This window comes from Microtus ochrogaster, linkage group LG4 (assembly GCF_000317375.1).
Source record: "Microtus ochrogaster isolate Prairie Vole_2 linkage group LG4, MicOch1.0, whole genome shotgun sequence".
NCBI lineage: Eukaryota > Metazoa > Chordata > Mammalia > Rodentia > Cricetidae > Microtus > Microtus ochrogaster.
Window position 1 is genome coordinate 50,748,792 of NC_022030.1, and position 24,065 is coordinate 50,772,856.

Here is a 24,065-nt window from a genome sequence, read left to right on the forward strand (position 1 = left end):
TTTTTTTTTTTTTTTTTTTTTTTTTTTTTTTTTTTTTTGGTTGGTTGGTTGGTTGGTTGGTTGGTTTTTTGCTCTGAGGGGACAGGTTTACCTTAACTTACGCTCATTCTGGGCGCAGAATGCAGTTACTGTGCCACAGCTATTTTTTTAGGCTCACACTCTTGAGAACTATTATTTTCCTTTCTGACCATCTTTTTATTAATGCTCACTCAGACTTTGAGTAACTTAGTGTCTCCTTCATAGACAAATTATCTCTAGTTCAAGTCCTTTTTTTCTTCTTTCTTTCTTTCTTTCTTTCTTTCTTTCTTTCTTTTTTTTTTTTGAGACAAGATTTCTCTGTAGCTTTGGAGCATGTCTTGTAGCTCTTGTAGACCAGGCTGGCCTCGAACTCATCAGAGATCTGCATGCCTCTGCCTCCCAAGTGCTGGCACCACTTTATTTTTTTTTTTTAAATTTTATTTATTTATTAAGGATTTCTGCCCCCTCCCCGCTACCGCCTCCCACCTCCCTCCCCCTCCCACGATCAAGTCCCTCTCCCTCATCAGCTTGAAGAGCAATCAGGGTTCCCTGACCTGTGGGAAGTCCAAGGACCGCCCACCTCCATCCAGGTTCAGCAAGTTGAGCATCCAAACTGCCTAGGCTCCCCCAAAGCCAGTATGCGCAGTAGGATCAAAAACCTATTGCCACTGTTCTTGAGTTCTCAGTAGTCCTCATTGTCCGCTATGTAAGTCCGGTTTTATCCCATGCTTTTTCAGACCCAGGCTAGCTGGTCTTGGTGAATTCCCTAAAGATCATCCCCATTGTCTCAGTGTGTGGGTGTACCCCTCGCGGTCCTGAGTTCCTTGCTCATGCTCCCCCTCCTTCTGCTCCTGATTTGGACCTTGAGATTTCTGTTCAGTGCTCCAATGTGGGTCTCTGTCTCCTTTCGTCGCCTGATGAAGGTTAATATTCAGGAGGATGCCTATATGTTTGTCTTTGGGTTCACCTTCTAATTAGCTTCTCTAGGATCGCGAATTATAAGCTCACTGTCCTTTATTTATGGCTAGAAACCAAATATGAGTGAGTACATCCCATGTTCCTCTTTTTGGGTCTGGCTTACCTCACTCAGAATAGTGTTTTCTATTTCCATCCATTTGTACGCAAACTTCAAGAATTCCTTGTTTTTTACTGCTGAGTAATACTCTAATATGTATATATTCCATACTTTCTTCATCCATTCTTCCATTGAAGGGCATCTAGGTTGTTTCCAGGTTCTGGCTATTACAAACAATGCTGCTATGAACATAGTTGAGCATATACTTTTGTTGTATGATGGGGCCTCTCTTGGGTATATTCCCAAGAGTGGTATTGCTGGGTCCAGGGGTAGGTTGATCTCGAATTTCCTGAGGAACCGCCACACTGCTTTCCAAAGTGGTTGCACGAGTTTGCATTCCCACCAGCAATGGATGAGTGTACCCCTTTCTCCACACCCTCTCCAGCATAGGCTATCATTGGTGTTTTTCATTTTAGCCATTCTGACAGGTGTGAGATGGTATCTTAAAGTTGTTTTGATTTGCATTTCCCTGATTGCTAAGGAAGTTGAGCATGACCTTAAGTGTCTTTTGGCCATTTGAAGTTCTTCCGTTGAGAATTCTCTGTTCAGCTCAGTGCCCCATTTTATAATTGGGTTGATTAGCCTTTTACGGTCTAGTTTCTTGAGTTCTTTATATATTTTGGAGATCAGACCTTTGTCAGTTGCGGGGTTGGTGAAGATCTTCTCCCAGTCAGTGGGTTGCCTTTTTGTCTTAGTGACAGTGTCCTTTGCTTTACAGAAGCTTCTCAGTCTCAGGAGGTCCCATTTATTCAATGAGGCCCTTAAAGTCTGTGCTGCTGGGGTTGTACCTAGGAAGCGATCTCCTGTGCCCATCTGTTGTAGAGTACTTCCCACTTTCTCTTCTATCAGGTTCAGTGTGTTCAGACTGATATTGAGGTCCTTAATCCATTTGGACTTGATTTTTGTGCATGGTGATAGATATGGGTCTATTTTCATTCTTCTACAGATTGACATCCAGTTTTGCCAGCACCATTTGTTGAAGATGCTCTCTCTTTTCCATTGTATACTTTTAGCTCCTTTATCGAAAATCAGGTGTTCATATGTTTGTGGGTTAAAGTCAGGGTCTTCTATTCGATTCCATTGGTCGACTTTGTTTTTATGCCAATACCAAGCTGTTTTCAGTACTGTAGCTCTGTAATAGAGTTTGAAGTCAGGGATGGTAATGCCTCCAGTCAATCCTTTATTGTATAAAATTGTTTGGGCTATCCTGGGTTTTTTGTTTTTCCATATGAAGTTGATTATTGTCTTCTCCAGCTCTGTGAAAAATTTTGATGGGATCTTGATGGGGATTGCATTGAATCTATAGATTGCTTTTGGTACAATTGTGCTGGCACCACTTTAAAGGCATACGCCACCACCACCCAGCTAGTTCAAGTCTTAATTTTATCCATTACATGTCAGAATGTTTATTTGTTTAAATTAAAATGCTTATGTGTTACTGATGTGAGTCAGATAATGGATCTGCAGTAATAACTCTGATCTTGGCCGCTGTGCATTACAGTAGCATCCTCTCTTGGGCAATATTGCTAATAGAAATCCTAAAACACCTAACGTGTCATGACTGCCATTTATTAGATACAGGACTTTTAGAAAATAATAACATATCATAAGATGTTTTTAATACAGATTTTATTTTCTGTGCACATGTGTTAAACCATGAAGATCAGAAGAGGATGTTAGATCCCCTGGAACTAGAATTATAGGTGTTTGTGACCTACTTGGCATGGGTGCTGGGACACAAATTCCAGTCCTGATTTATTGAACAGCAAGTACTATAAACTGTTGGGCCTTTTCTCTATCCTTCATACCAAGTTCATACACAAAACTTTTAGAATAATACTGGAGGACAAATAAGCATTATAAACAGATACAAGCGGTTGCTATGTCTTTATTGTTCTATTTTTGGTTGGTTGCTTCTTGCATTGTATTCATGACCTCAAGGAGACCAAACTATGGCATTGTCATTATCTCCTCTGCTACCAGTTGTCCCATTATTCTTTTCTTCTGCAGAACAAAGACAAAAGGATTAGCAAAACCCATATTGGATGATACCACCTATTTGCCTTTATTGCTCATGTTTTCTAGGCTGTGATGAACAGAAGAAAATTGAAAGACAGTGGTCACTAATTTAGACAGACGCTCAAAGCTTTTGCTATTGGAAAGCATTCCTTTTAATGCCAACTGAAATTCTGAAGTGATTAAGTAAAATTTGTTGATTTGACTTTTATATTTTTAAGATTTAGAGTCTAGAGAAAAAAAGAGAGAACTTTTTTTTTTTAATGAGAAGTGCTGAGCAAGAGAACAAAATCGTCAAAGGGGAGAAAATGTAAGACTTCTTGGAGATACTCTAAAACAGCAAGGCAACATTACTAAGAGGGATCCTTAATACACTGCTTGCAGTTTATTCTCTAAAGTAGCTCTATTGATATATCCTCTCCCAAGTAATGAACCTTGTTTTCCTCTTTATGTCCAGGTACTCTCCAACAGAGAGAAGTCATTTCATACGATTAGTAAACTGCTAAGTGTTGAACACCTACTTTATTCTGGATTTTGTTTTAAATATTTTTGGCTGATCTCAAATCCTAAAGACAAGCTTTAGTTGACGTTTTTCCTCTTGTTTTAAATCCAGTTGGGAGTTCTCAGAGAACTACAAATGTATGTAATATTATATATACAGAAATGTCTGTAATATTTTATATATATATATATATATATATATGGTAGAGGCAGAATTCATATCCAAGTGTCTGAATCAAAAAGAATGCCGTTTTCCATTAGACTACCAGGGCTGTCCATCCTTTGGACATCACTACATGGCATTCTCATCTGTAGAAGTATTGGGTCTTATTCATAGCTGTCCTAGCATGCATGCATGCGACCCATGGGACCCAGGTTGATCTTGCATGCGATACTACATATTTATGTTAAGTGTTTTCTAGATTCTGGAATAATATGCTTTCTCAAAAGAAATATACTGGAAAAATAATTCCAAGTTGATTTAAATTATTGGCTGATAGCTGGGTGGTGGTGGTGCATGCTTTTAATCCCAGCACCCGGAAGGCAAAGGCATGTTAGTTCTAGTCTAGCCTAATCTACAAAGCAAGTTCCAGGACAGTAAGGGGTACACAGAGAAACCCTATCTTGAAAAAAAAAAATTGACTGGTGACATGTCTAGGAGTCCTGGGGCTTATCCAGTGTATGCAGCACAGTGCAGTTTATCGTAAGTGTGTACTTAGAAATACTATTACTTGCAGTCAACATGGTTAAATTACTTCGAAAAAAATTTAGAGTATAAATGAAATGATTTTAAAGCACAAGGATTAGAGAATTCAGTTAATACTTCTCAGTATTTGTGAATGAAACATGAAGTATAGTTTTTTGTTGTTTTGTTTTTTTTCCCTGCGTGATGGCTGAGAAGTTACATCTTCTCAGATGAATTTTTCTTTTTTATCATACCAGTTCCAGTTCCTCCTCCCACCTCTCCTCCAATCCCTCCCACACCTTCCTCTACCCCACCCCCCCATCTGCTCCTCAGAGAGGGTAAGACCTCTCCTGGGAAGTCAACTAAGTCTGTCCCATCATCTCACCTCATTGAGGCAAGACCAATCCCGCCCCCCTGCCCTTCCTAGGCATAGGCCCCCTGAATACTTGTGACAATGCTGTGACTTGGGAAGTATGTGGAGCCACTGACAGCGGGACTATGATCTAACCCTAATGCATGAACGTACTTTATGGAGCCCACTCTCTATGGAGAAATACCTTGCTCAGCCTAGACACGCAGTATAGTTTTTAAATGAATTAAATTGGCCAGATTTATTTTCTCCTAAAGTATTTTGTGGTGTTTGTTTATGAACATGTGCATGTGTGTATGCATTCTTGTGTAATGCTAAGATCCAAGTTTGGTGCCTTTAGTCTCTTTTCTACTTTATTTATTTATTTAATTACTTATTTATTTTTGTTTTTTTTCAAGACAGGGTGTCTCTGTGTTATAGCTTGTCCTGGAACTCACAGAGATCCTCCTGATTAAAGGCATGTCCCACTGCTGCCTGGCTTCTACTTTATTTTTTGAGATAGATTGTTTTATGATGTAGGTGGGTCTTCTATCTATCTGTTGCTTTCATTGGTTAATTAATAAAGACAACTGCTTGGCCTGATAGGTCAGAACATAGGTAGGCGGGGAAGACAGAACAGAATGCTGGGAGGAAGAAGGCAGCGAGGCAGACACTGTAGCTCTCCTCTCCAGATGGAAGCAGCTTAAGATCCTTCCCGGTAAACTACCATCTCCTGTTGCTACATAGATTATTAGAAATGGGTTAATCAAGATGTGAGAATTAGCCAATAAGAGGCTAGAATTAATGGGCCAGGCAGTGTTTAAAAGAATACAGTTTCCATGTAATTATTTTGGGTAAAGCTAGCCCGCTGCTGGGAGCCGGGTGGCGGGAAGCAGCCCTCAGCTCTATCTACAGTTTTAGTTAGGGTTGCTATTTTCTGTGATGAAACAGCATGGCCCTAGCAATTAGGGGAGGAAAGAGTTTATTTGACTTACACTTTCTTTTTCTTTTTTTTTTTAATATTTATTTATTATGTATACAATATTCTGTGTGTATGTCTGCAGGCCAGAAGAGGGCACCAGACCCCATTACAGATGGTTGTGAGCCACCATGTGGTTGCTGGGAATTGAACTCAGGACCTTTGGAAGAGCAGGCAATGCTCTTAACCTCTGAGCCATCTCTCCAGCCCTGACTTACACTTTCTTATCACTGTTCATCATCAAAGGAAGTCAGGAAAGGAACTCAAACAGCAGAGCTTGAGCTTGGAAGCCATACAGGTTTTGCTCATCATGGTTTGCTCAGCTGTTTTCTTACAGAACCCAGAACCACCATCCCCCAACACCCAACAATCACTAGTTAATGAAATCCTCTACAGACTAGCTTACATACAGCCCAACTTTATGGAGGCATTTTCTCAACTGAGGTTCCCTCCTCTCTGACTCTAGCTTATGTCAAATTGACTTAAAAAAAAAAATAGCCAATACACAGGCACTTTCATTGAACCTGGAGCTCGCTGATAAAACTGTGTTGACTGGCTAGAGAGCTCCAGAGATACTTTTGTCTCTACCTTCTTGGCACTGGGGTTACAGGTATGCATCATCACACCCAGCCTTTTACATGGGTGGTGGGAATCCAGACTTGGTCCTCATGCATTTTATGGACTGCGCCATCTCCTTAGCTCCTGATTTTAAAAAGTTTGGGAGGACTGTCTTAGTAACTGTAACAGCAGACCGTATATGAACAACTTAAAAAGAGCAAATACCTATTTTCTCATATTTCTAGAGGCTGTAAAGTCCATGATCATATTCCCTAATTGAGTTTTCTGACAGGCTGTTGTTCATTATTCCCAAGATGACACTTGGATGCTACATACTCCAGAGGAAAGGAATGCTGTTTCTTCTTTTGACCAAAAGCAAAGGGCCAAGATGGGTTAACTCCCTCCATCAAGCACTTTTATAAGGTTACCTAATTTTATCCATGAAGGATCCACCCCTATAACCTTTATCCTGTAGGACTCAGTTCTTAGTATTGGTTTATTCTTCGACTTAAGAGCTTTGGAGCAGACACAAATACTCAAACCATAACAGGGACTTTAGAGAAAATTGATTATTAATTTAACAGATGGGGAGTTTGGAGACCAGACAAGGAGATTTCACGTTGGAATTTGTACCTTGATTTGTGGAAGAACTACTAACATCTGATTTTTTTTTTTAATTAAACGCTTGTTTCTGTGGACCAGACTGAAGTATGTAGCCATAATGATGTGTTGTTAATACAGGCCTTGATTTTGAATTTCCCAGTATGGAGAGGCTTAATAATTTGAGTTGACATGATACAATAGAGGGACCCTTGGGCTCCTTCATTGCTCTTACTAGTTTTGTGGTCTTTGATAAGCCACATATTCTGTTTTGTATTTTATAAAATGCAGAGGTTTTAATTTGGGGTTTACCTTAGGCACATTCTACTTCTTTTTCTATGTAAATCTAGGAAATAATGCTTGTCTGATCTTCTTGGAATTTGTGTAAAACATTTTGTCTCACGTGACAGACATTATTTAGCCTTTCAGAGGATTTTTTTCACGTGGGAATGCTGTATTCCACTGGTGGTGGTTAAGTTCCTCATATGAAGCAGTGAGAAAATTAGCTAATTTCCTGCATGTGTTTTTTTTGTGACCTGACAGTTTTAAGGTAAGGTTAAGCGGATTCCACAACATAATCTTTGTAAGAAATGTATGTGGTGGGTCTTCTGTCATAACTAATTACAATTAGGTCCATTCAAAAACCCAGCTAATAGTAGTGGCAAATTACACTTTCATTTGTTTCTCCCTTTGCTTACATGTAATTGATTCTCCAGTGTAGCTACTATTCGGTGTTGTCTTACGTTTGGTAGAAGTTTTATTTAGGAAAAACTCTTTTAATTATTTAAAAAGCTAGTGATTTCAGCTAAAGGGGGAAATGATAATGTCATTGTTATTAAAACAACTGGCTTTAGATTATAGAAGTAAATTTAAGTCATGCATTCATGCATTTTCTTTTGTAACAGCTACTATAAGATTCTGTCTTTTCTGAAACTATGAAAACAAGACTGTTGGTGAGATACTGGCCAGCTTTGTGCTTCAGTGGGAGGCAGTCTATTCACCTACCATATACTGCATTAGTATTACAAGTAGTCTAGAAATGACTTAACAGTACTGGGATGATTTATGTACCCAATTTTAGATAAGAGACTTGAATATTCTCAAAATTTTGTATATCTGAGGTTTCTTGAATCAGCTTTCCACAGATGCTGGGGACAAATGTACTTACATGATTGCATCTTGCTATGGTCATGTTGGATTATGAAATGTTTCTCATCTATAAAAATCATTCAAAAATAATTGAAGTAGAATTGTTAATACTAGTAAGATCTATAAACAAATGGGCTTTGACAGACCAGTCTAGAAACTTAATCTTGTTTTTGAAAAGTAAGTTCCAAAATTTCCAGATGTTTGGCATGATACTTGAGCATCCTACTCATGTGTTGAAAATTGAAATCTGAGCATAATTGAACCTCCTAAAAGTAGCTGTCTTATAAGTGAGGCCAATTTGGTGTAGATACTCTTATTTAGTGCTTTTGTGAAATTGTCCCAGGCTGCTGTGCTCTAATTGATAGTTTTTTTTCCCTCATGACATAAATTATTGAGGTGATTTTCTTTTGTTGTTTTGTTATTTTTGACTTGGCAGACTTAAGCAAGCATAAATGATTTTATACTCAAAGTCAATAGGCAATGCTTTCTTGTTTAGTAAAAGAAGAAGCAAATTTGCATTTATTAAGCAAATGCTATATTCTGTGTGCTTTCATAAATGTTTTTAATTGCCACTCAGTACATCATCTCTCTTTTCTTCACCATAAACAGATGAGGAAAGCCAAGTTTGGAAATTTTAATAACTTGTTTACTCAATGTCTTTACCCTATGCTCTTTGCCTCAACGCTTGGATCTTTGACTTTGTTTCTGATGGTTCACATTATTTAAGAGATTAGTGCTAGGAAAATGAGGTTATTGATGATATTGTATGCCGTTGAATTCTGTCATCATCTTTCCTTTATCATCATTAGCTAATGTCACTAGTCATCATGCCATGTATATATATATATGTGTGTGTGTGTGTATATGTATATATGCATAAACACACATTTATAAATAATGGGGCATACAATAACAAAAGAGGAGAGACCACTAGAGAAGTGTTTATAGTCTAAGTGGGAGATTCCTTAGTAATTAGTGCTTCTGTCATAAATGTTAAGAATACTGTGATTCCTCAGAAAAGTATACCAAGGAAACCTTGTTGAGGCTGAAGCTTCAACTAAGCTTAAATATTTTTCCTTGTTTATTTATATATACATTAGCGCACACACACCTCTGCCCTGTTGCATATTTCTGGTATTCACAAGAGACTGAAAACTCCTTGTACTTTGTACATAGTGGATACAAAAATATGGTGTAATTCTACCCAAGGTTTTAATAATTACAGCACCTTCAAGTTGTATAAGTATGTAATAGACATCTTTTCAAACTCAGACCTTTGGGAGATATGCCATTTGAAATAGTATAGATGAGCATTATAGTTTTTTAAAGACAGCAATTTTTATTGCTATTGCCTAATGAGGGAATTACAAAGTATTTAAGAATAATTATATCTTTCCTTTAAAAAGAAGCCTTTCTTTTTGAAGGAATTTATTTTTTGTAGCTTGAACTTCTTGGGGAAGAACACAATATATTTATAATTACATAGCAGACATTAAGTGAAATTTTGTGGGGGGGGGTGTGTTTGTGTAAATAAGTACATTGTCCTCCTAAGGCCTTGGTTGCAAAAAACTCCTGAATGGGAAGATCTGAAGAATGTTGACTTTTGGTGTGGCCAGGGAAAAAATCCAGGAGAGTATGGTACCTGAACTGGGTTCAGAATCATGTAAGAATCAGATTAAGAAAGGGGGAGTAGGGCCGGTGAGATGGCTCAGTGGTTAAAGGCTCCTGCTACCAAGCCTCATGACCCGAGTTCAGTCCCTAGGACCCACATGGTAGAAGGAGATACTGATTCCTGCAAGCTCTCCACTAATTACATATATGTTCATCCCTACTCTCCAGACATGCACACATAAACGAAATAAATCAAATGTAAACAAACCAAACCCACTGGCTAGGAGGTGCATAGAGCAGGGTTCTATGACTGGAAACACATTAAGAACCCTTAACTGCCTCTTGAAGGATGTGTTTGTCCCTTGAAAAGGTATTCCTTCTCCATCTTACCCCAGAAAAGGGTTTTGATAGGAAGGATTGTAAGATTATGCTTCTGGTTTGTAAAATTAAGTGACTTATAATGCTGTGACTAAGCAAAAGAAGAATACAGAGAAAGGGAAGATTTGGGCATGTGTGTAGTGGTGAATTTACTTGGAATGTACACATGATTAGATCTGTTTCTGGAATTGGTTGGAAATAGGAGTATAGGATCTTTAGGTTTTTGGGTAAAATTTGAGCTAGCAATATGGGCTAGGGAGCCACAAAAGCCTATCATGTATCTTTTTTGTGATTTTATTAAGTTAAAAATATTAACACTGCATGTGAGACAAAAATAAGCCCAGGTTGAGAATTCTGATTAAAAACTAGGTACTTGCCCCTTAGAAAAGAAGTACATACAAGCTATATTTGCAAATACTGTATACAGTTTGGGAAACTTTGGACTTCTTGCAAACAGTGGATAGTTATTGTAACCTTAATAATGAGTAAAGATGCATAAGGGACCCATTATGGAGAGTGACAAGAGCCAAAGAGAGTGATGGGGATGGAAATTATTTACATGGCTGATAGTATTGAGAGACAAACATACAGAGAAATAATGCTTTGAAGTAAATTTGCTTAACACTGATAGCCATTTTTCATAGTTATGCCCTTAAGTCTTAGCTCTTACCTATTTATATGCAGAGTTTGAAAACTTTCTGAATTTTGTTTGCAGAACACATGAGACTTGAAGAGATTCTATCTGCAAACACTCTTGTTCTGTGTTTATACTTATATACTGTGGGCTTATACTATGCCCAAGGATGAATCGTGCTAAATTTACTGAGATTCTCATTTACTCTTTGTGACAGACAGTCTTTGAGATAAGTCATGTTATTAGACCTATTTTTGAAATGAGAAAATCAAGAGTTAAATGATTTGTTTAAGGTCCTGTGGTTTGACAGTGAGAAAGCCATGGTAGAAATCAAGCCCTTCCCATTAAAACTTATGTTCTTTACTAGTGTAGCATATTGTGATTGTGTTTCTCGAGATAATCAGTCTGATACATTCTACATGTGAAATGTGAAGTGAGTCCGGTGGTTTGAATATTGAAGTATTTGGTGCTTTGTGGTACGCTATGTAATTTCTTTGTGCTTAGTGTTGCTTAGTTGATGATGATACTACTGTACTAATCACCAGAAGTAACATGTTTGTCCTCTGACCCTAACCATTGCTCTACTTACAAGGCATGACATAGAAAATTCTACTTAGAATATTGAAAAACACCATATATATAATTTATTATTTTAACCATAAATATAAATTATAAATAACATAAATATAAAAATGTGTAAATTAATTATGAATAAAAATACTTATTATTTAAAATATAAATATATTTATTGTATCATAAAATATACATATATATTTAATTTTGGGGTTGTGTTTCGAGACAGGGTTTCTCTGTTGTAGCTTTGGAGCCTGTCCTAAAACTTGCTCTGTAGGCAAGGCTGGCCTTGAATTCACAGAGATCTTCCTCCCTCTGGCCCCTGAGTGCTGGGATTCAAGGCGTGCACCACTACTGCCTAGCCAAATATATAAATTTTAAAAGTAGTTTATAATAATACCGTGAGTTTTTAGGTAATCTTAGAAGCTTCTTTAGTAAGTTGTGCTGTGTAGATCTGTCCTTGTGCTTTGTCTAGCTTATATTAGATAATAAGGAGCCTGAGGAGATCCTTTACACATATTTTGTGGTAGAAGTATTTCTGGAGTTAATAAGTTCATTTTTTTCCCTTTCACTGAAATGTTTCTTTATATCCTGCTCTGTATATTTGTTTTTTAATGCTATGAGATGGTTTTGGTTTACTACAGTATTGATAGGTATCAATAGACTAAAACCTAATTGCAAGTGAGTGAAATATTTGCGGCTGTTATTTTCTGTGTTGATTTGTATTACATTGTTATTATTATTATTATTATTATTATTATTATTATTATTATTATTTTGGATGTGAAAAGTTATATATAACCAACCACGCCTTTACATTTTTTAGACACGCCATTTTGTCTGTCAGGATATCTGATAAAAATTAGCAGTTTAGGCATAGAAGTAGATTCTCTTAACGTCTCTAGTAGACCTCGGATGTGAGGAGGATTTGATGGATGGATGGAAGTATTATATTAGCATTTTACATTTTGAAGCTTATCCCAAATTGTTAGACTGAGCTTGTCATCTGTTTAAGGATCCTTTTGACTCAGTTAGGTTAAGTGAAATAATTAGTTTCTAGACTCCTTTTTTCACACTTTTATGTATAAATAATGACTTGGAAAAAATTCCACTAACTCAGTAATTCTAACCCAGTTAGGGCAGTTGACTGACTAGTGTTTCCCAGATGGTAAATACTGAGCTCTGAGTAGACCTAAGTAATACAAAGTAATACAAAAGAGGTTCCTTGGTCAGGGGCTAGCAGAAGGATCACTTAACCAGCAACTACAAATACCTGTTATGTACCAAGTTTACTTAGGGGCTATTAAAATTTTTCTGCCTTCATGAAGCTAACATGAAAAAGAGAAATAATAGGAGTAGATGGGAGGAGGTCAGTAAGAATGGAGGCTGCTATTGTAAAGAGGATAAGCACTTAACTGTTCATTGGTAGCTAGCAGGTTTGAGACATTCAGATATGTCTGAGAGAAAAACAGACAGAGAGGGTAAGAAACACAAAAGCTAAAACAAAGTTTATGTATTCCAGAGAGCAGTTGGGAAGTAGGTGTGCACAGAGCAGAGTGAACAAGGGAGAAAAGATAAAGTTGGGAGATGAATGAGATCAAATGAGGCTTTGTGGGAGAACCTTACAAGCTTTTGACTTTAACTCCAGGGGAAATGAAAAGTCATTTAAGGGTTGTGAACAGATAAGTGACATGATTTGATTTATGTTTTCAGGAGATTACTTTCTGGAGGCAGGCCAAAAATTATGAAGTAGCTGTTAGAACTATGATTATATTAATGGAAATATTGTGAAGGGATTGTGCTCTCTGTGTTTTGAAGATAGAGAACAAGATTTGGATTTTGGTTTGAAATTGAAGTGAGGGGAATAGCCAAAGATGATGATTTTGCCCTTAGCACCAGGAAGAAAGAAGTAGACATTTGTTCAGTTGGAAAATACTGCAGGGCAAGTGGAATGTGGGGGAAAAGATTAGGACTTGTCTTTGAATCTTGAGGAGTTTGAGATGCTCAGTAGGAACATTGAATGGGCAGCTGAAACCATTAATGTGCAAGAGAGACAGGGCCAGATAAGATATAGGAAATTCAAGAGTGACCTAGAAATAGGTGAGATCTCTAGAACATGAGTCTTGGATTGGAGGTGGTGGTAAGAACCAGAAGCAAACAAGTAGAAACTGGTGAAATGGGAAGAAAAGTAAGTGGCTATAGTGCTTTGAAGGTAAGTGAAATTTTGTTTTAAATAGTAGAATTGGTGAGCTCTTTCAAAATACTGCTGAATAAGTCTAGTAAAATGAGATCTGAACTTTGATCTTTAGATTTATGAATGTAGAAGTCACTGGTGACTTTTTGACAATTCTAGTGAAATGGTAGGACTGAAAGTTATATTGTTGTAAATTAAAGAAATAATGGGTAAATGGGACTTGGAGATACTGAATATAAAGAACCATTCCAATCCATTGCTATTTATTTCATTAAAAATGGAAACAAGTTAAGGGTTACAAGGTTATGTTTTTAAGGTAGAAAACTGATAATTTTGGATGTAAATAGGGATGGTTTAGTAGAGAGGGAAAATCAATGGTGGTGAGAAAGGTGTTTATCAAAAAAGAGATACTTTAGGAGATGACTGGCATAAAAAAAAACTTCATTCTGGATACATTTTGCTTAGACTTCCTGTTAAAATGCAGGTTGTTTCAATAGATCTGGATTGGGGTCTGATATCCTGCATTTGTAATGTTTTCTTCTGGTTTCTGCTCTGTACTTTTAAGAATTAACGGATTATATTGGCATAGAACCGAAAATGTTGGTGGGTATGGTTAGTTTGTATAGTGCCTCCCAGTTGTTTCTGTTTTCATTGTAACAGGTAGCATTTGAGCGAGGATATGGTGGAAAAATTATCAAGAAAAGTATAATCAGTAGACTAGAAAATTGGACTTATAGAGTTGTAGGAAAATTACACTTCGAGTTAGTTGATATGAATTTAAGCAGGTCAAATATAAATAATGTGTTACTAGTTTTAACTTTATGGGTTCATGTGAAGGAATGGGTTGGCTGGTTTATTTTTTTTTATATTTTTTTATTGATTTTTATTGAGCTCTACATTTTTCTCTGCTGCCCTCCCTGCCTCTCCCCTCCCCCTTCAACTCTCCCTTAAGGTCCCCGTGCTCCCAATTTACTCAGGAGATCTTGTCTTTTTCTACTTTCTACTTCCCATGTAGATTAGACCTATGTAAGTCTCTCTTAGTGTCCTCATTGTTGTCTAAGTTCTCTGGGATCGTGGTTTGTAGGCTGGCTTTCTTTGCTTTATGTTTTAAAACCACCTATGAGTGAGTACATGTGATAATTGTCTTTCTGTGTCTGGGTTACCTCACTCAAAACAATGTTTTCTAGCTCCATCCATTTTTCTGCAAAATTCAAGATGTCATTATTTTTTTTTCTGCTGTGTAGTACTCCACTGTGTAAATGTACCACATTTTCCTTATCCATTCTTCGGTCGAGGGGCATTTAGGTTGTTTCCAGGTTCTGGATATGACAAACAAAGCTGCTGTGAACATAGTTGAGCACATGTCCTTGTGGCACGATTGAGCTTTCTTTGGATATATACCCAAAAGTGGTATAACTGGGTCTTGAGGAAGGTTGTTTTCTAATTTTCTGAGAAATCGCCACACTGACATCCAAAGGGGTTGTACCAGCGTCCATTCCCACCAGCAATGCAGAAGTGTTCCCTTTTCCCCACAACCTCTCCAGCATAAGTTGTCATTAGTGTTTTTGATCTTGATCATTCTTACAGGTGTAAGATAGAATCTCAGAGTTGTTTTGATTTGTATTTCTCTGATGACTTAAGGATGTTGAACATTTTCTTAAGGAGCTGTTGGAAATACAGTGAGCAAATACAGTGTTGCAAATACAGTGAGCAAAAAAGGGTTAAGTGACTTGTGGATACAGAAATCGTGATTTTAAAATAGAGTGTTCTGGTATACTTAGGGATAGAGGAGGCCATTATAAAGGAGTGAATGAGAATGTTTCTGTTAGCTCAAGCAACTTCAGCTGTATTTTATTTTGCTAAAAACAATAGTTGTTAATGTCTATAAGTCATATAGGTAGTCGTAGTCAAAATATTTAAGTACGAACAAATCCAGAAATATTCTCAACTTTTTTTTTCTTCTCTCTTTTTCAATATTGCAGATGACCATGGATGAAAAATATGTAAACAGCATTTGGGACCTTCTGAAAAATGCTATTCAAGAAATCCAGCGTAAGAATAACAGTGGTCTTAGTTTTGAGGAGCTCTATAGAAATGCATATACAATGGTTTTGCATAAGCATGGAGAAAAGCTCTACACTGGACTAAGAGAAGTTGTTACTGAACATCTCATAAATAAGGTACCCAATTTAAAGGACTGTTGCTAAACTATAGAGAATACTTACACCCTCTTTTATTTTGACCAGAACATTCTTTTCAAGGCTACAGGAAGCCTATGTTTAACATGTCACTATTGTAAAACCTTACTGAAAACCTATAATGGCTAAATCACAATTTATAATAAAGAGGAAGAAGAGAGGAAGTTTGTGGTCTGTGATGAATATATAATCATAATTATTGAAAAAAATGAATGAATTACAAATGGTTATTAAATGTTAATTACAGGTATTTCAACTAGCCTTTTCAGCTTTCTCTTCTGTATATTTGAAAATAAGAAAACTATATTGCTTAAAAATAGTCTCTAAGACATTTACTCATTTTAGCAAAGTTTTATGGTAAATGTGAAATCTTTAAAGATAAATTAGTGGTTAACATATAATGTTTTCATTGAACAGAGTACAAAAAAACTAATTTCATTTATGAGATATCCTTACTACAGTGTCTTGCTTTAAGATTGTCAAATACAATGTGACATATTACAGATTTTTATATGGTACATTTAAATATTTTTTTGGGTGGGGAGCCAGAAATGTTTTGTGAGTAGTAAAATGAACTCATATTTCTAACCTATGATTTGCCACATTTTTTTGCAAGTCGTTCTATTACTACTTTTTATTTATTGTAATTGTTACTGAACAATTAAGAGAATAAGGTTTACATTTTGTTTACTCTAAATTATTTGGTAACATTTCTCCTGTAAATAAGGAAGTTCTCTTACATAACCAAAGAGGTATGAAGAAAACCTTACAGTTTAACATTAGTGTAGTCCCATGCTACCATCCATATTCAGATTTTACTGGTTGTCCTATGTAGCAGCGATGTCGTCTATAGTAATCTTTCTGATCCATGATCTGATCCAGGATCACTTACTGAGTTCCTCAGACTTTCGTCTGCCTGCCCTTTGGCAATTTTGAAGGTTATAGGTCAGTTGATTTATAGATTGTCCCTCAGTTTTTGGTTTGTCTGATTGTTTCCTCATGACTAGTTTCAGGTTGTGCATTTTTGGCAGGAATAATACATAAGTGATGTTGTGTCCTCAGTGCATCACATCAGGAGGCACATGCTGTCAGTTTATCCCATTATTGGTGATGTTAACTTTGATCACTTGGTGTCCGCCAGATTTCTTCATTGTAAAGGTACCATTTTTCCCTTTGTAATTCCTAAGTAAACTGTTCGGTGATATTTTGATACTATATGAATGTCCTATTCTTGTAGAAACTTCTGTGTGGTGGTTTCAGTGTTCATTGATGGTTCTTTGATGAGTCATCATTGTAGGGTTGCAAAAAAGCTTTCCCTTCATATCAGTCTTCTAGAATTTCTTTCTCTGGAAGGTGGGGTGGAGAGATTACATGAGCTAAGTAGTTTAGTATTTCAGGTCATTAAAAGCATTATATTCATCATGCAGTCAGATTTTTGTTAAATACCTGTCCTTTCTTTTCAGTGAAAAACTGCAGTAGATGCACAGATAGTCTATACTGTCGCTTTTCTGGGTTGTTTTTACTTTGAATGAGAGATGGTGCACTTTTAGTAGTAGAATGAAACCCCATACATTAAGTAGCAAATGAGTTATGTAGGTGATAATAGCTTAGGGACTATGTGAAGGAATTTCATGAGAAAGGAGGATATTAAATTGTTTTTTTAAAAAAGATTGAGGGATATATCCAAACACTGTGGGAGACACTCCAGTATAGCAAATAGTATATGGTATTATAAAAAGAACAACTGGTTACCCTTACAGCAAAAGGGATGTTAATGAAGGAGCATAATAATTATGGGATTATTGAATTATTATATAACAGAGCATAGGAAAAGATTAAGAAAGTTTTATTGCCTCACTAAAGAATTTAAATTTAATAGTGGAAGGGTTTAAAAGGTACAAGTGGGTGACAGTATAACAATATTTGGAGATTACTAATAGGAGAATGAGATGAAATGTAGAATTGGGCAGGTGTTTATTACAGTCAAAAAAAATCTTGAAAAATTTGAGAAAAAGGGTAGACTAGAAAAGAGTGAATGATGTCAGAGTTGTGGAAATAAGGTAGGCAAAATTAGTTTTCTCAGATTGTGGTGCATCTCACAGGAGTAACGTGATGCAGTCTAGAAAGTGATTAGCAGCACATAAAGGAGGGGGTGAGTTTTATTGAGTTACAGTGACAGTTTTTATTGTTGGAAAATACTTTAGAGGTCATTTTACATGTGAAACATAATTTCCTCAAATAAAAGTACATGTTTGTAGATACACTTGCAAATTTAGAACTAGTCCTGGAGATTGGGTGTGTGGTAGTATGTATTGAGGACTACGCATTGGGTTTCAGAGAATGAAGTGACAAGAGTCAAGGGATGAATGTTGAGGAGGAAACTGATAGTTGTCAGAAATAAGGAAGATTAATTCAAGAGTTAGATATTGAAAGGAAGAGGAAAGATGGGTGTTTTGCTTAAAGGTACTGAAGGGTGAAGAATTGGAATACTTGAGTTCTTAGATGTGGGATCAAGAATGATGGATAACTAAATTAAAGTTTTGTTCACATTTGTCAGGGAGTAATGACAGGAATGATCACAACCTTTGTCTCCCCCCACCCCACCCAATTTACTGTACGTTAGGCCCAGCCCTAGTGGGCCGGGCTAAATGAGAAAAGATACTTGACATGGTCCTTGTGAAGACTATACTAAAGAATTGACAATGGGTTTTATTTAGTAGGAGTTGGTTAAAAAGTGTAATTTGTAGCATTACTGTTATTTTAAGCTTTACTATTATTTGTAACTTGGGCACAGACTCAGAAAAACTGCAATCATGTGTTGATGAGAATTGGTTCATGCAAAAAGTGAAGAGGAGTGTGAGGTCACTGTTTAAGTGAATAATTTTTGGAATCTGAACCGTGATTGAGTATATAATGAAGCCATTAGAATATTCCTGCCATGAGAAATGTTAAGACATTTTTGGCTTACGGTGGTCCCATAACTTGTCTCAGCTTGGACTGCCATCACAAATATCATGGCGCAGATGGCTTAAACAACAACTTTTCACAGCTCTGGATGTCATATAGTCCAAGACTAAGATACCCATAAATTTGTTTCCTGGAGAGGACTGTTTGCCTAGTTTGTACATAACTTCTTCCTTGATGTATCTTCATGTGGCAGAGAGACTATGAATCATGTTCATGAGGGCTCTACCCTCAGTATGTTCTTAAGGGCATGCATTCATGTTGGTTATTCTAAATTGTAAATTTAAAACTTTAAAGCATATACACTCTTCTGATTTTTTTTTATATATCATCTTTAATGTCTCCAGAATCTGAAATGTTACAGGTTCCTCCCATTCCCCCATTCTTAACCAGCCGTTTCTAATGAGGAAGTCCACTGACTCTGCACATCTGTTGTTCTGTATGTCAAATGAATTAGGTTTTGAGCCTCTGCTAGCTAGTATCTTTGCTTTCTTTTCATTTTTGTTTTTCTATTCATAGTCATTTTTATTCTTAGGTAAAAAACATAATAGCTGCAAATAGTGTTACTATACAAATGAGCCACTACCAAGAGAGAACTGTTAATTGATAGGGAGGTCAGTATATAGAGTAGCTCAAAATGTTTGTCTCTTGAGTTTAGGAAGTATTAGCTAGTTCAGTGAATGTTTTTCAGCAATGCTAAACATGGTATAGTATACCATTATATTCTGCATAGAAACCAGTATTACCTATTATTGCATTGCATTTCATTTTTTGTTGCCTATAGTTACCTGAACTATCTGCATAGCATATCAGTAAGATAGATAAACTTTTTGTATCGTTGTATATAAGTAACTAAGGCCTATCTTTTCAGATTGAAGAATGTAAAGAAAATTAAATCTTTATATGGAGTCAGTATTGTTTTTTGATATAGTTTTTAGTACCTTGATTTAGAGATGAAAATAGTGAGCCTTTGACATTTGTTTAAACTCATTTGTTAGAGCCCATTGTAGGGAAAGTACAGGATGAAAGTAGCTGATTATTAATTTAAGAAACAAGTTTGCAAAATCAAATAAAGTCCAAATAATCCAGGTGCTATCTCTCATCTACTGCTGATAGTGTATTGTCTCTAGAATATTTCCTCCTAGGAAACTGAGACCCAAAAATATTAGTGAAATGTTTGAGAACATAGCAGAATATATGTGCCTTCCCGTAAGAAAAATACTGTCCTATTTTAGTAAGGGTGAAAACTTTAGTTTCTCACAGGTTTGTTCTCGCCCGTCTTTTCTAAAGAAAATAATTTTGAAAGCATACCTGAAAAAGTATTGATGCTTTCTGTAGTTAAGTTTTATACACCAGTTTGTGAGTGCCTCAGAAGTTTCCTTATAGTTTGACATGACAGAATTCAACAAACCAGGTATTTATTTGCCAGACTCTGAGTTGGGTGTAAGGAATATATTGGTAAAGAGAACATGTCTGATCTCCACTTATGCAATAAGCATGCTTAGTTAAAAAAAATACAATAAAAGCATGATAGAGGAAGAATAATGAGAGTAGCTGTATGAGTCAAGTTAGGCTTATTTGAGGAAGTGGTGATGTTTAAATTGGGACTTAAAGAATGAGCATGCCCTCAAGAGAGGATTCTGAGCAAAGAGAATGCTAAATGTCTTGTTTTTCTGAGTCAGTCTCTGTCATACTCCTTAGTAAACTCATAAAGCACAAAGCAGCAGATAACCATAAGTAGCAAATGCTTATGGCGAGATTCCAGTGAGACTTCGTTCTAATAGGTAGCAAGACATCCTTTATCAATTCCTCAAGTAAAGATACTGACAATCTGCTCTGAGTGGAGAAGTCTGAGTTCGTAGTTGCTGGGAACAGGACAAGATGAAGTTGGAGAGAAGAGTCAGAAGCCACCATGTCAGGCCTTGAAGCTGTGACAGAATAGCTTGGTTCATAATTATATGTATGTTAGAGCCAATTGTGGTTTAAGCAAATGGTGAAATTCTGTTGTATAAGTTATTATCCTATTATCCTACATGTGTTGTTTGAAGAATTAAGAGGGCTTAAGAGTTGAAATGAAGAGGACTAGAGCAAAGTAACCCAGAAGTTGATGATTTATACCAATGATGGTAATAATATACAGTAATACTGTAAAGAGTTACAGAAGACAGTTGTCAGATACATAGTATCTCACATATAGAGGGATTATTACTTGCTGATGATTGATGTGTAAGGAACTTAGAAATGTTTAAAGTCAGCTTTGCTTTGTGTTTAGAAATAGTGATCATTAGTTTCTCTGGTTGTAGATAGGATAAGGATGAAGCCAGTTTCCTTTGATGCTTACTATTTGGGATGTTAAATGTAACTGACAAGTCTCTAGGGTTATCCTGTAATAAAAAAAAATTATCCTTCTGCCTTCTGAGCGTCTGTTGAATAAGTACTTAGATGTAGCTGCATTGGGAAAGTACTAAGTAGAAATGACAACTGCACTTTTAAGCCTAATTCTTCTGCTAGTCATCTTGAACAAATGAAGCTGAGGTTAGAATTCATACTTTCTTACCTTAATTGTTCAGTTAAATAAGGATTATATGATAAATCTAGGGTTTGTTTGTTTCTTTGTCTAGTTTAAATTTTTCTTTAAAAGCTTTACCATTTTAATAATTTATTTGAGACAGAGTTTGACTGTATAACCCTGGCTGGCTTGAGAACTCGCTGTGTAGAACAGATTGCTCTTAAACCCACAGAGAGCCACCTGCCTCTGGCTCCACTTCTTCGCCTCCGAAATTCTGGAATTAAAGGTTCTGCGTCGACATGCCTGGCTAATTCTTTGTTTGACATAGAGTTGACCTCTATAACTCAGGTTGGCCTCAGACTGGCTATCCTAAGCCTCCCATATTAGGACAGTAGATATGAGCCACCATATTTGGCACATTTAGGTTATTAAGGCTTGGAAACATAATTTGTGATGCTTACTACTCATATCTAAACCATGTGTTTAGAATAAAATTTTTTCCAGTAAGTCCAAGAAGAAACTATTTTGATGTGACTTTATTATTGTCTGTTTTTAATATTCAATGTTTCTTAGGTTTGATTTTTTTTATTGGTACTAATACTTTTATTGATACCCTATAGTATTAATTAAATAATGTAATATTTTATGATTTGGATTGGGTATAGCTGAAGAAAAAGTTGTTAACTTTTAAAATGTAGGAGATTTTTACTGCTAATAGAGCACATAATCTAGTAGGGTTTCAAAGTCTTTGTCCAAGCATCTTGTTCTTTGAATACTATTTTACTTTGATTGAATGGGAATAAGGGAGAATAAGAAGAGATTCATCCTGCTCATTTTTCATCATTCAGAGAACTGCTCATTAAGGACTTCGTGTGTTCCAAGCCCTGGTTCAGGCAGTTGTAGTCTGACAAGCAAAGCTCACTGCCTTTGTGTGCATTAGAGGTTCTAGATTCACATACTTGAATTGGTGGGTCGTAAATCTGAACTTCATGATGCTCTAGCTTACAGATAGGAAAATTGGTACCATGAAGAGGGCATAGTTTAAAATTTTAGGTGGCTTTCTTTTTTGAATTGCTTTGTAAATGCAAAGTCTTACTTGTAGGACAAATAGTTTATTTCCATTTTTTAAAATTTGTTATTCTGTGTGGTAGAGTATTGTATTTATGTAAACTAATTTCTCAATATCGTGATTTTTCTTATATTTTTTTAGGATAGGAGAAGTATAGTAAGAAGTAGGCCAAGGCCAAGGCAGTCTCTTTATTCAACCAATGAAAGCAACACACAAACAGAAGAACCTCCTACACCATTTCCCCTTTTTCTGTTTAACATAGTAAAATTACATATAACAAAACAGTTATCAAACAAAAATTACACTTACAATATTTATATCTATTTTATCTTTTATCATAACAAAGGAAAACTATAACTATCCATTCTTCAACTCCATCAGACACCAGAAGGATATATCCTAAGTAAACAATGTTACCTAAGTAAACAAGAAGTAAGCAACTTCCAATACTCTAGAAATGCCAGAGACATCTCACTGCTTGGACAGTCACCCAAAGTTCTTTTTTTTTTTCTTTTTCGAGACAGGGTTTCTCTGTAGCTTTGGAGCCTATCCTGGAACTAGCTCTTGTAGACCAGGCTGGTCTCGAACTCACAGAGATCCGCCTGCCTCTGCCTCCCAAGTGCTGGGATTAAAGGCATGTGCCACCACCGAAAGTTCTTTTGTATTGTTGGGGCATCCATCTTCAGCCTACAGGCCTATAGTATCCAGGATATTTCAAAGACAGTTTTTAGTCACTTTCTTCTGTATCCTGCAGAATGTCTTGCTGATTCTTTCATGAATCAGGAACCCCGAAGGATTGTCTGAGATTTAAGCAATTTCAGCAGTCCTCTCTCTGTGGGTTCTTTGCGTCCAGTGAAGCAGTCCAGGAAAGAGCAGTTTCTTGCCCAAATGGTTAACAAGTTCCATAAGGAGCCTCTTCGATGTCCATCTTCCTCTTGAAGTAGATTGGTGCTGCCAGGAGCAGATGTGCTTCATTGTCATGAAAAACCCTAAGTTATTAAAACATTAAATGCCGGGGATGAAGAGATGGCTCAGAGGTTAAAAACATTGCCTGCTCTTCCAAAGGTCCTGAGTTCAATTCCCAGCAACCACATGGCGGCTCACAACCATCTGTAAAGAGGTCTAGTGCCCTCTTCCAGCCTGCAGGCATACACACAGACAGAATATTGTATATAATAAATAAATAAATATTTAAAAAAAACATTAAATGCCATATTCTGTAGTCTTTGAAAGATATGAAGAGTGCCTATCTAATGGAAATACCTCTATATATCTAGAAAATCTGACATGACTACAAGCTTGATTATTATTGATGATTATGCATTAACAACCTATATTTCCTAGTCATTTTTAAATGAGCTACACAATACCTTAATCAAGATCAGAAATGCATATACATATAACAAAATTGACCTTAAATTTATGTCAATAAAGCAGAATTTATACCATTGTAAATTATTCATATCTATATTATATCCCCTTTTAAATGTATTTTTAAAAAGAGCATTTGTAAACAATATTTGGGAATTTGGGTGTAGTTATTTCTCTCCAAACTTCTTCCTGCTGTATGGGGGTGCTGTTAATCAGGTCTTTCATAGTGTATCCTATGTGCTAGGTTCATCTTAGTTGGCAGCTGAGCAAAGTAAGTTTTTTGAGGGTGTTCACAGCAACCTTTCAGGAGGGCCATATTGATCTAGAAGCAATCCACAGGGTCTCATCTTCTGTAAAAACAAAAGAAGAACCTCTTTTCTAAAGCATCATATCCTTAGACCCAAATTCTGAAGTCAAGATAGTTTTATAATATACATGTTGGATTGGCTTAGCAGACCACACAATGAAAGTCTCTCTGTATTTAGCTCCTTCGCAGTCAAAAAGATTAAAAGAAAACACAATAATACATATAATTCAGACTCTCTATGAATTTTCCATTTTTACGTGGCTTATTTTTACTCTATTACTTTATTCTGTCTCTTTAAAGACTTTACCCTTTTTTTAAAGCATTAAC

At 36.3% G+C, this 24,065-nt stretch overlaps 1 protein-coding gene across 3 annotated transcripts in view; it reads left to right on the forward strand.

The window, feature by feature from the left end:
* The window catches only part of Cul3 (cullin 3), a 92,575-nt gene that overhangs the window by 8,081 nt on the left and 60,429 nt on the right, over positions 1-24,065 (forward strand). The window contains exons 2-3 of one of the 3 annotated variants that reach the window (XM_026786153.1): positions 15,303-15,500; positions 16,581-16,676. In XM_026786153.1, the coding sequence (XP_026641954.1) occupies positions 15,303-15,500; positions 16,581-16,676 (294 nt within the window). Of the gene's footprint in view, positions 1-15,302; positions 15,501-16,549; positions 16,677-24,065 lie in introns of those variants that run through there. The other 2 variants (XM_013351703.2, XM_005361534.3) reach the window with 2 other exon arrangements.